The sequence below is a fragment of the Physella acuta genome, unplaced genomic scaffold (genome assembly GCF_028476545.2).
Source record: "Physella acuta isolate Inbredline_101_S28 unplaced genomic scaffold, ASM2847654v3 ptg000786l, whole genome shotgun sequence".
Taxonomy (NCBI): Eukaryota; Metazoa; Mollusca; class Gastropoda; family Physidae; genus Physella; species Physella acuta.
Genome location: NW_026732304.1, coordinates 67001 through 79843, shown reverse-complemented (window position 1 = coordinate 79843; position 12843 = coordinate 67001). Strand labels below are relative to the sequence as shown.

General features: G+C 36.3%; 1 protein-coding gene across 2 annotated transcripts in view; it reads right to left on the bottom strand.

Moving 5' to 3' along the window:
• Positions 1 to 11203, bottom strand: part of LOC131950905 (uncharacterized) — a 39666-nt gene extending 28463 nt beyond the window's left edge. The window contains exons 1-3 of one of the 2 annotated variants that reach the window (XM_059313111.1): positions 10926 to 11203; positions 5074 to 5186; positions 2700 to 2968 (exon numbers count right to left, since the gene is read on the bottom strand). In XM_059313111.1, the coding sequence (XP_059169094.1) occupies positions 2700 to 2968; positions 5074 to 5176 (372 nt within the window). In that variant the 5' untranslated portion in view covers positions 5177 to 5186; positions 10926 to 11203. Of the gene's footprint in view, positions 1 to 2699; positions 2969 to 5073; positions 5187 to 6657; positions 6926 to 10925 lie in introns of those variants that run through there. The other variant, XM_059313112.1, reaches the window with a different exon arrangement.
• Positions 11204 to 12843: the final 1640 nt, after the last annotated feature.

Genomic DNA, 12843 nt, shown 5'->3' with positions numbered 1-12843 from the left:
CCTTTACTTTCCCTAACGTGAGTTATGTAGCCATCAGAACTGGGTGGACTCAGGGACGGTCTACTGACTAGATCCCTGATTCGAACTCAAATTAATATTAATCTTTAAAAAAACAGACGTGATGGTAGATAGAGTATATTAAGTAGAAATTTATCTTTTTACATGACGTTTGACATATTAGAGAATTTACTTAGTTCTATGTGTAGATGTTTAGGTCAAGATTAAAATACAGTGGTGTAGAGTCGTTTGAAGGGTAGATTTCAAACGTTTTCGTCTAATGAAATGTGTTCAAAGCTCTAAGACACGGGAACAATATACTTAACAGATACGGGTTTCTTCTTAAGTCTTATACAGAGTTTCTTCCAGGTATCTCTTTTTTTGTGAGGGGGGGGGGGACGTGGGACTGAGCCCACCCCGAAGAAAGTCTATCCCCACCCCTCGCCGAACGAAATGGAATTTAAATAGAAAATATATAATTTTATCAGTGCCCCCCACCCCCGGAAAATGTAATCCACCTCCCAAAAAATATCAAGTGCCCCCCCCCCCCCCGGGAGAACAAAGTCTGAAAGAAACATTGGACTTATAAAAACCGAATGATATGTTGACAGATATATTCTAGTACATTTGTATTTATATTTAAAAATGTACATTCGCCAACCTTACACTTTTAAATAACAAATGCTAATTTCCTGGACCATAACTAATCTCTCATGCTTTAACTAACGTCCAGTTGAGGATGCATGTATAAAAAATTAATAAGGAAAAACCCTAATTTTCCCACCATTTTAAAAGATAAAAATAGAAATGTATTAATGACGTCACGACTAGCAATGACCTACTTTTTAGGGTTTCCCTAGTGACTAGGCTATAAGCAAAGGTAGCTAAAGACAAAAATATTTTGTCAGCTTTAAAAAAAAAAAGTTATGGTTTTGTTTGTGCACCATTTAAAACAAAAACAATTAAATCCTGTATTTAGCATTTGTCGCGAGAGGTTGTTTTCCTTTATTTCGCCTTAAGCATCGGATAAAATATAAATAGAAGCTTGTTTTTACTGCGCTTAAAAAATAAGTGTTTGTAAACGGCTTAGCTGGGAAAATATGTCAAATAAGAAATACATACATACATACATAAATACTTTATATATATATATATATATATATATATATATATATATATATATATATATATATATATATATATATATATATATATATGTATATATATATATATATACATATATATATATATATATATATATATATATATATATATATATATATATATATATATACATATATATATATATATATATATATATATATATATATATATATATATATATATATATATATATATATATTACATACAGTAAGAAACAGGAAGTCTATATTTTTGCATGACAGAGCAGACTAATACAGATGAGTTTTTGTCATATCAAAAAATGTCATATTATTTAAGACCTGGAAATGCTAAACTAAGCAGAAGAGAGTTGGGTTAATGTAGCTAAAATAAAATGAAAAAAAAAGTCCTTTTGTAATTCATCTACCATAGCTATTATGTGATGACTCTTATACCCAACAGGCTTTAGTTCAATTGATTTGAGTATGATAAGAATAGTAATAAAGAATCGCGTCGAAGACGGGGATTTAAGTTGGCTGTTATTAGCTCTACCATTCGACCACACAGACCACCTAGATCTGAACCAACCCGTGTCCCAAACCATTAGATAAGTATACCATCTATATATATAATTCTCTTCTGGGAGACGTTAGAAAACAAGCTGCAAGCGCCTCCTTACAGCCCCCTCTCTTTCTCTCTATCACTAACACTACCACCCCACCCCACCCCCACCAGGTCTGGTGAGTTGTGGTCACGCTAAGTTAAATGTTTACAAATCGTGGAGCCGGGTTTAGTGACGGCTATTAGGGGCAGATAATTTAGTTTGAAACGATTTTAAACTTACAGGAGGTAACTAAGAGGAGGCTGCTTTCACGGGGTGGGGGGGGGGTGTAGGGTCGGTTAGTGTTTTAAAGCAAATGGCAGCATTGGTACTGTCGAATTCACAAATTATAAATTACTGAAAAGTAGAAAATAAAACAACTAAATAGCGGCGTATGATACGCCGCGGGTCGGCTCGTACTCATTAAAGCTACAACCCGGCCACGCAAACCCAATAGATGTGAGCCAACCCGACACTTAGGAATAAATTACTATACCACATTATTCAGCTATACCACTCGACCACATCATCCCACCAGGTACATACTTCCCGAGACAGATGAGGCAGATGAAGTAGAGTTCATCTGATTCAATTATCTCGGCATATGAAGGGATAGTGTGGTCAGCACTATGCCCAGCCACCTTTGTTTCCCTAATGTATGTTAAGTACCCATCAGAGCTGGGTGGACTCAGGCACGTTCCACTTATATGAACCCGGATTCGAACTTGAGACTCTCGGGTTAGCAGTCTAGCTCTCTATCACGCCGTCCCATACCAGGTACATACAACCTACTACAAACGATAACTCTACCATACCAGATAATACAACCCTCGACAAACGATAACTCTACCATACCAGATAATACAACCCTCGACAAACGATAACTCTACCATACCAGATGATACAACCCTCGACAAACGATAACTCTACTATACCAGATAATACAACCCTCGACAAACAAAAACTCTACCATACTCACCGGGTCAAGGGTCAACTCCTTCTGACGTATCTCCCCGTCCACAATGACGAACACCGGGAAATCGGATACGGCTCTCCGGCTCGACCGGCTGGGGGTGCTCCGTCTCACCCGCAGGGAGATGTGCCGGTCGCCGAGGTTTAGCCGGACATGCAGTAGTGCTGGTAGGGTGGGGCTGGGATCTGTGCTGCGCCGGTTTCTGTGGGGGTCGCGGGGGTCGCGGGGGTCGTGGGGGTCGTGGGTCTCTTCGATTACCTCGATGTCCACAGAATCTATAAATAGAAGTGTATATATATATATATATATATATATATATATATATATATATATATATATATATATATATGTGTGTGTGTGTGTGTGTGTGAGTGTGTAGAGTGAGGGCTTGTCTATGGGGGTCGAGGGTCTCTTCGATTACCTCGATGTCCACGGAGTCTATAAATAGAAGCGTGTGAATATGTGTGTAGATTGCGGTGTGGGGGGTTTGTGGGGGTCGCGGGTGTTGTGGGTTTCTTCGATTACTTCGATGTCCACGAAGTCTATATATAGAAGCTTATGAGTTTGAGTGGGTAGAGTGTGTGTGTGCGGGGGGGGGGGGGGGTTGTGGGGGTCGTAAGGGTCGTGGGTCTCTTCGATTATCTCGATGTCCACGGAGTCTATAAATAGAAGCGTATGAGTATGTGTGAGTAGAGTGTGGGTGTCTATGGGGGTCTTGGGTCTATTCGATGAGCTCAACAAAACGGGAGTCTATAATTAGAACTGTATCAGTGTGGCGTGGTGTGTGGGTGTGCCTGTGGGTTTGGTGAGGGTCTCTTCAATTACCTCGATAGAATCGTATCAATGTTTGTATGAGGGTGGGGGTGTCTATCTATCTGTATGGTTGGGGTCGTAGGTCTCTTCAATTAACTAACAACTATGGAATCTATAAATAGAACTGTATATGTGTGTGAAGGAGGGTGTCTGTCAATTTGGTGGGGTCTTTTGTATTAGCTCAGCATCTACGGAGCCTATAAATTAAAGTGTAACAATATGGAGTGATGTGTGGAAGTGTGTTTATGTGGTTGATATAAGGAGGGGGGGGGGGGAATAGTTTTTTTTTTTTTTTTAAATTAGTTCGACCTTCCAAAATTCTGTAAATTGAAATGTAACTATCGAGTTACTAAGAATATTTTTTAACTGTTCTAGTAATTTCTAGTAATTTCAACATTAAATACGCAGTTTTGACTTAGACATGTAGCGACAACGGCACATCTATACTGACAAACGGATTGTTTTCAGCTTTCCGAAATAATTAACCGCTTGAGGAAATGCGGTACTTTAAATAAATTGTGCGGTTAAAAATAGACCGACGTGCAATTACGTCTCTAAGCATTCTGATGAAAGCAAGCGATGTATTGAAGAAAAAATATTTTATTTTGATAGGGCTTTTTTTTTCAATAATTTTGACAAAAGTGTATGCTTGGTGATTCTAGTTGATAAAGGTGGATGGTGTACTGGGTTGAGATGGAATATTTTAGAATGCCATTCTGATCTAGTAGCCTTGTTGATTTTTACCGAGGTAAAGGTTATAATATTCACCGTTAATTATGGTATATCATTTGCGTTTTAAATTTTATTTTGTAGTTTAATATACCTTTAATATACGGTTAAGCTGTGTAGTTATTTAAATCGTACCTATATAATTTAATTGTGCTTGAAAAGTAGAAAGCTATTCAGATTCAGAGTCAGGCTAAACTATATTCACAAACATAATAAAATCGGCGTCAGCCAACAACGCTACAATGATTACTAAATTATTTATATGATTGAAAAGCCAGGATAATCAATAAAAAACACTGTATAGATGGAGTACGATCTTTCTTTTCATTACCATCAACTTTTGAAATTATTTTTACAGTAATTGAACAAGAAAGTTAATATAAGACATAAGATAACAAAAAAAAAATGAATTTTAAAATACATTTTTAAGAATTGAAATTGTATGCATGCAAAGCAATATAAGCTCTCTTTATTTAAAAAAAAAACCATAATTTATAACCCAGAAACGCTGTTCTTTTTGACTGACAGTGTGACATCGTAGGAAAAAAAAAAAACCTCAGATGCTTTCCTTATCATAAACATCTTATTTTTCTATACTAAAGTTCTTTTAGACGGAACAGAGTAGACAATACACGACAGCTTATTTTTCAATACTAAATTAAATTTAGACGAAAACAGATTAGACTAAAAACAGTAGACTATACACAACAGATTATTTTTCAATACTAAAAATTCATTTAGAGGAAAACAGAGTAAACAATACAAAACAGCTTTTTTCCAATACTAGAGTTCATTTAGACGAAAACAGGGTAGACAATTCAAGACATGTATAACTCACTGTGGGTCAGATGGCCTTTGTTCATGCGCCACGGAAAGGAAACAACTTTGACTTCAAATTCTGTTACCATAGCAACCAGAATGACGCACCTCAGTAGACTCATGTTTTTATTCCTGAAATTATAGAAAATAAGAATTTTAATCATGATAGTGCGATTCCATTTTAGTTAGCAGTCTCTTACCGTTACCTAACCGAAGACAATTAACAAGGCATTCATTCAGACTTTTTTCTTTGGGAAGAGGGTTGGCACCACCTCCCCTCCTTTCCGAAAAGATGCCTGAAAGAAACTCAAGAAACTCTGACAGGGTCATACCAGCAGTTAAAGACATGGCATGCACCTCAACGTTAATCTGCTCTGCAACAATAACTCTAACATTAACAGTGGAGTGGACCTTACCGAAATTATGTTTGAGCAAATGTTCGATACGATAATGCTTTATATATGAGCATTAAGGTATATATAGTAATGGATTATGAGCGTACTGTATAATAACATTGAAGAATAATTTCATAAAACTATCATCCCACAACCATGGCCAGAGGCGTTGCGATTTCCCGGCGCCCGCCGGTGACAAACTTTCAATTTGGCGCCCCCTCCCCGGGACATACTTTCAATTTGGCGCCTCCCCCCCCCCCCCCCCCAACCCCAGATATTTTTTTTTTTGTATTTATAATGCAAAACTGCAGCTAAAATGAGCTTTTAATTTTTTTCCAACCCATTTTGGCGCCCCTAGGGTCGGCGCCTGGGGACATATGTACCCCTCCCGCCCCCCTCGCTACGCCACTGACCGTGACCTAGCGGTAGAGAACTAGACTGATAATTCAAAAGTCTCGAGTTTTAATCCGTGTTCAAATCAATAGAACGTCCCTACATCCACACAGCTCTGATGGGTACCTAACTCGCGTTAGCGAAACAAAGGCCGCTGAGCATAATGTTGACCACCTTATCCAATTGTATGCAATTCAAACAGGTGAACTCTACTTCAACTGTCCCATGTGTCTTAGGCACAAACGGGAAAAGATGATGATCATTCACCCAAAATAATGTTGTATTTCATTTCCCTAGAAAATAAACCCACTAATTAAAAATAGTATTTGACATTTTTCTACTGTTCTTCATTACTATTGAAAAGTACACGAAATGACAGGACAGTAAACAAAGACAGGGAAAGTCCGAAATGTTATTTATAGCATTCACTCCGGAAATGAGAAAAACACATTGTAAACAATGTTGTGGTCAGGTTTAGTTTTAGGTCCTTCAAATTAGCAACTATATGTACAATATAATTAAACGATGAGCTATTTATTTTTCAGTAACTTCCATTTGGTATATTCTCTGATACTTTAGGCTTAGGCTTAATTAATTAACTAGGAAGTTTTAATAGTAATTAAGATTAAATAAATTAGCCTTCAGTAAAAATGTACTAATGTGTTTAAGGAGTGAAAAAATATTAAATTGAAAGGTAAATATTTAAAGTTTTAATAAACTACTATTAGAAGTAGATCTATAAAAAATAAATAAGAGAAAAATATTTAAAATACAGCCTGTAATTTCTAAATTTGTTACAAAAGTTAATTACATACTTTATAGTTTTGAGACGAACTCCCAGATAATTTGACACACCGCACCAACCAGGCTGAACTACACACTACACACCGATCTAACACGCGTCAACACAGGCGTTTCCTCTGTTGTTGATGTTGTTACCTCCATCGCGAATGTGCTACACACACGACACTTTCCTAAGCCGCTTGACGTCATAGCGTGTTGCTATGTTTATTATTAGTTAAAAAGCGTGAGAAACGACCGAATGAAGAAGTTATTTTTAGATCGGAACAAGGGATTTTAATAAGGAATTTAAAAAAAAAATCCAAAATAGAAGCGGTTCTTATATTTTATGAAAATGCGACCCAACGTTTAACGACACTGACAGACTCTATACTTCTTTAAAATGGTGGGGGTTATTTCCATGACAGTCCCTAGCAGTCTTGTGACAAGACCTTAGACACATGAGAGCGACACCGGTGACCTTCGACGTCACAGCCCCCTCCCCCCACTTCACCTCCCGGGCCATCTCCTGTCTGTCTTCCTATGCCCGTATCTGTCCCCGCGAATACTGACAACACGGTATCTGTCTGCTGTCTTTTGTAATGGAATACATTAACGTCACTCATAAACATCAAACTACGCTCTTCAGAAAAAAGGAAAAAAAAAATGTTTTTTTTTTTTTTTTTTTTTTTTACCGTAAACAAGTTCCCTTTAATTTCACTACAGAGATTAATGAACCTGTTCCCGTGTGTTCCCAGCGTACCGCGTGAAACAGCTCATTAGCATATCACGTGATGAACATTAGGTAAATAAATTTGTTGACATACATTGGGGGTGATGAACATCTGAACGTGGTTGGGGTGCTGATGAGGGAGGGAGGGGCAGAGGCGTAGACCTTAGGAGGGAGGGGGAGGTTCAGATGAGAGGGAAGTAGAGCAGAGTTTCTTCCAGCCAGAAAGTTTACTGTCCCCCTCGTAGAACGAAAAAGAATTTATATTGAACATATATACTTTTAACAGTGTCCGCCCCCCCCCCCCCCCCCGAAGAAAGTCTACCATCCCCCCCTTCGGAAATTTCAAGTGCACCCCCGGAGAAAAAAGTCTGGAAGAAACACTGGGTGCAGGGTGGGCGGCTGAGGTGTGCATCTAAAAGACTACAAGAATAAAATGAAAGAGAGAGGAAGGTTCCAGATCAGGGGTGGTGTTTCTCATAGTCATTTCTTCGGAAAACGTCAATATCTTACCTCCCCCCTCCCCCTCACTAAAAAGCAAGAGAATTTGTATACAAATTTTTATAGTTTTAACCAGTCCTCGCCCTGGAAGTATAAAAACACGTCTGAAAGGAACATTGATTTGGGGGGGGGGGGGGAGGAAAGGGAGGCTCTGTCATAGATCCATTGAATGGAAGGGAGGATGTTTAGATGAAAAGTGTATGGGTGGGGAGGGGATGAATTGGGGTAAAATTTAAATACGTGTACAATAATTGTACATCTAAAAAATCACTAATTCAGTACTGTTTAAAGTAAAACATTGTTTTATTTCTTACAACAACGGCAACATAAAGTACTTTAAAAAACATCAATTATATAATATCAGCTCACAGCAAACTCGTACAGCAGGCAATGTTTAATTATCGGTAAATTAGGTCGATGGATTAATGTTTTTTTTACATTTATTATTAATAAATTGTTTTCATGCCCCCCCCCCCTCCCCCCATTATTGCTAATATACTTGCATTAGTATCAAAAAACCTTATGTACTTTGCGTTAATTCATATCCACCCTCCCCCTCCCCCCACACACACACCCTTCCTCAATAGAAAAAAAAACATTCACAGATTATTGTCATGCGGGGGTATATTATACCCACATCAATTTCTCGGTGTCACTTTAATTTGCTGCATTAATTAGTCGTGTCATTGACATCACAGGCCCTTGGGCCCTTTCGTTTGATCTACGCAATAACTGATGACGTCATTTAGTTGTAATAATAGTATGGACGTTTTTTAAACAATATATCGCTGTACTATTGTCGACTTTTTTTTCTAGGTTATTATTTGATTTATATATATATATATATATATATATATATATATATATATATATATATATATATATATATATAGATATAGATATATATATATATATATATATATATATATATATATATATATATTTATATGCAATTTAGAATAGAGGGGCCATTTTATAAATTTTATAAATTTTAAAAGAAATAACAATTGAAACAGCACTAAGATAAATGTGGTTGTCATTCGTAAGGTAAATAGGTAACCCCTTTATTAAAAATGTCAGCTTGTCCACCAGAAAATATAATTTGTTTTATAATACAGAGATTACTATGGAGCAAATAGTTTGCATAAACATGATTCATAACAAGTATTAACATGTTAAAAATGAGTTTTAAAAAATCAGCACCAAATAAAAACTGAAAAAATGTATAGTGAAAAAAACATCGGAGATCTAAATGAACATATACAGATGTAGGCAAATACATAATCAATTGTTGTTCTTTTTTTTCTCCTTCTTCGTTCTTTTTCTAGTATTGAAAGTGATTAATACGTTTCAAATTCTTATGCGCCATATATGCTTTTGACTCAGATTACAGCCTGCTTTACTATCTAGATTTGTTTCCATAGCTTTTGTCTAGTAACGAACAAACTACAATGCAGCAGGTCTTTGATTTTTTATTTGTCTCTCCTTGATGCATGGTTGTCCCTAGCTATTGAGCCTTATTTTCCAGGGTGATCGAACTCAGGACTTTTCGGTACAGCAACAATGAGCTTTACCGACTCGACCACGCCTGTGTACTTGTCTGTCTATGTATATTTAAAACCGTGTAAGAAATAAATGTATATATTAATGTAAGTATTCGATTATATCCCGAAAAAAAAGCGCTACACTGGAATCCCCAGGGGGAAGAGGAAAGAAGGCAGACAAAGGAAATCATTGAAAAACAGTAGAAAAAGTGGCAAGAGCTGCCGGGCTTACATGGGCGCAAATAAAGAGAGACCGCTGGAGAGGTGTGGTTGCAGCCCTTTGCTCCTCAAGGGCACAAAGGAATAAGTCAAAAGTAAGCCAATGCAAGTATTCGACGGTATCTGGTGTAAATTGATACGGGGGTTTGTGGTTATATGTTTTGTAAGGTTATGGTGTGGCGTGGTTGGGTGATAGAGTGATAGACTAAGGTCTCGGGCAAGAATGTTGGTCCAGATTCGAGAAAGCAGGACTTCCCTGAGACCACACAACTCTGCTGGGTGCCTGACTCACGTTAGGGAGAGAACAGGCGGCTGGGCTTAGTGATGACCACACGGAAATATTATACGCCGAGTATAATAAACACATGAACTCTACTTCAACTACCATATGGATTGTTAATTACGAAAGAAGAATCTTATTTTAGAATTATTTGTTTTAACTTTTATGTCGAGTCAAGTTCCGTATTCGTCGGTTCCGTAATTATTTACCAGCTCATGTCAAGTTTAGTTCCGGCTTACGATTCCGTATATCTTCCACACATCTCAAGAGTGTATCAGAGTCATGCGGTGAAAAGTAACGTTATAGCTTAGACTACAGAATTAATTCATAATCTTGTGCAGAAAAAATGAGGAATTCTACTTCACCTGCTATGTCTAGTTAAAAAGAGTTTCCCCTACATGAATGTATATTTGTCTATTATGATAATGTACGAAGAAATCCTATCCGTATGTATGTTAGTGAGTATATGAGCGAGATTATGTCAAAACATTAGCCTACAACTAGTGCTGGAAGAAGCTATGTGGCGTTTGTCTATGTTAAAGCTATAACAAACAATTTGTGTACTGGGAAAAAAAAAGTTTAACGTAATCTTTTCCGGAAAAAAAATAGCACGGAAAAAAAAATTAAAAATTAAAATAATAAGCACTGTAACATAAAGCAAAACATTTTTTTCTGTAATTGTGTTATCGGACGGCGTGGTAGGACGGTAGAGCAAACACCTGCTAAACTGACATTCTCGAGTTCTACTCGAACCCAGGCTAGAGTCTATCCAGCTATATTAAGTACCTAACACCTGTTAATAAAAGTAAAGTCAGTTGGGCATAATGTTTACTACTTTATCCATCCATATGCTCAGGTGGTGGAATAAGGTGAACTCTACTTCCTCTGCCCCATGGATCGTCATATTCTCAACGGCAACATTGCATTTTGTTTTCTAATTAAGTTACCTGATCTGATATTGTTATGTCACATAGCATAATTTCAGTGAATACAATTTAAATGCTAATATGATTCAAGGGTAATTCTTACCTGTAAAGCTGACGAAGTTTGACTGTGTAATACTGTAGAACTTACTTAGGTGTCCTTTTTGTGTTTTATATTAACTTGCATATTTTCCCAGGAAGTAAAACTTTAAAGAAATTTGAAACGAATTCCTTGAAGTAAAAGGTAGACAATTCGAACGGGCTTACTATTGGCTTAAATAAAAATGAAACTTGGATTTTCCTTTTGTTCAGGAAGATTTCATTTTTATACCTTTGGAAAAAAACAAAAACAATATCCTTTTCAAGTCAACGCCCTATCACAGCCCGCTCAATTAACTGTGTGATTTGTAAAAGGGAGGTAAAGTTGCGGTTGTGTCCCCTGGGAAGGGAGACAATCAAGCTGCTGGACGAGTTACAACAAGGGCGTAGCCTGTGTTGGGGGTTGGTCTTGATCTGTTTTTTGTCTTTTCTCATTAAGCCGAGGTCACTCAGATAACTTTAAAAAAAACAGAGGTAAATAAGGACAAATAATGTTTAAAAAATAGAGGTAAATAAGGACAAATTAGGTTTAAAAAATAGAGGTGAATAAGGACGCATTCGGTTTAAAAAACAGAGGTAAATAAGGACAAATTAGGTTTTAAAAAAATAGGGGTAAGTAACGACAAAATAGGTTTAAAAAAATAGAGGTAAATAAGGACAAATTCGGTTTAAAAAATAGAGGTAAATAAGGACAAATTAGGTTTTAAAAAAATAGGGGTAAGTAACGACAAATTAGGTTTAAAAAAATAGAGGTAAATAAGGACAAATAATGTTTTAAAAATACAAAACAACAAGTTATTATTTTTGTTTTCGCGATGCAATAACTCCTGTCTTAGGCAATGATTGATGACCATTTTGTACAAGTACAACTCATCATTCACATGTAGTATGTGTTGTTCTTAAATTGATGTTTTGCTAAAAACGATAAATTAGACGTTTTCTTAAACATACGATTTCGGATAGAAATTGAATTTTAAAGTTCCCTTTTTAAACCTGATAGTCCTTGGGGCAAATGAAGTAGAGTTCTCCTGTTTCTGTGACCTTGGCATATGAAAAGATAGTTATCGCGAGTTTTTATTTGTTTTTCTTTTTCTTTTGATAGTTAAGATGTGTTTAAATGAGAATGAGGTTTGGCTTAGAAATAAAATGGTGTTACTGCTAAATGCTGACTGTGTTATAATTTATGATATTATAGAACTAAGTTATGAGTTAAATGTAGATTACGCTTATTATTGGCATCTTAAAATTTAGTACAATTGTAATGTTAGACTTTAATGGTTTGTGTAGAATTAAAGTTACTTGTAAAGTCGCAATAACAAGTAATGTAAGTAAATTGTAATATATAGGCTACTTTGTGGATACATTTGTCGGTAACTTGTGTTTAAAAAGTGTCTATTCCAAGTTTGTACGTTATCGTATTAAGAATAGAGGATAAATGTTGTAATTGTAATGGGAAGGTGTGGAAGGTATGTTTCAGTTCGGATATCGGTTTGGGCTTATGTCTGTAAAACGTTCCTGAGTCCACCCAACTTCGATGGGTACCAGATTTACGTTGGTGAAATTAAAGGCGGCTGGTCATAGTGCTGACCACACTACCTTTTTTATAAGCCGAGGTAATAAACCTTAAACTTTATTTCATCTGACCAATGGATGGCTAGGTGTAATAAGCAATTTTTTATGTTGTTATAAGCATGAAAAAAAGTCGAAAGTAAAACAATAGAAATATGGAAATATAAGAAAAACTTTAAATCTTAACATGCTCTAACATTTTTATCAATGCCAACAAGTTATTAAAAATTCGAAAACGAGACAACTGCTTATAAATAACGGATTTTGCATTTTAAATAAAGTGTGGGGAAAACCCAGCGGTGTTAGAAATTGACAGACTGCTTAAAATTATATACAAAAAACGCATGATTTATTTG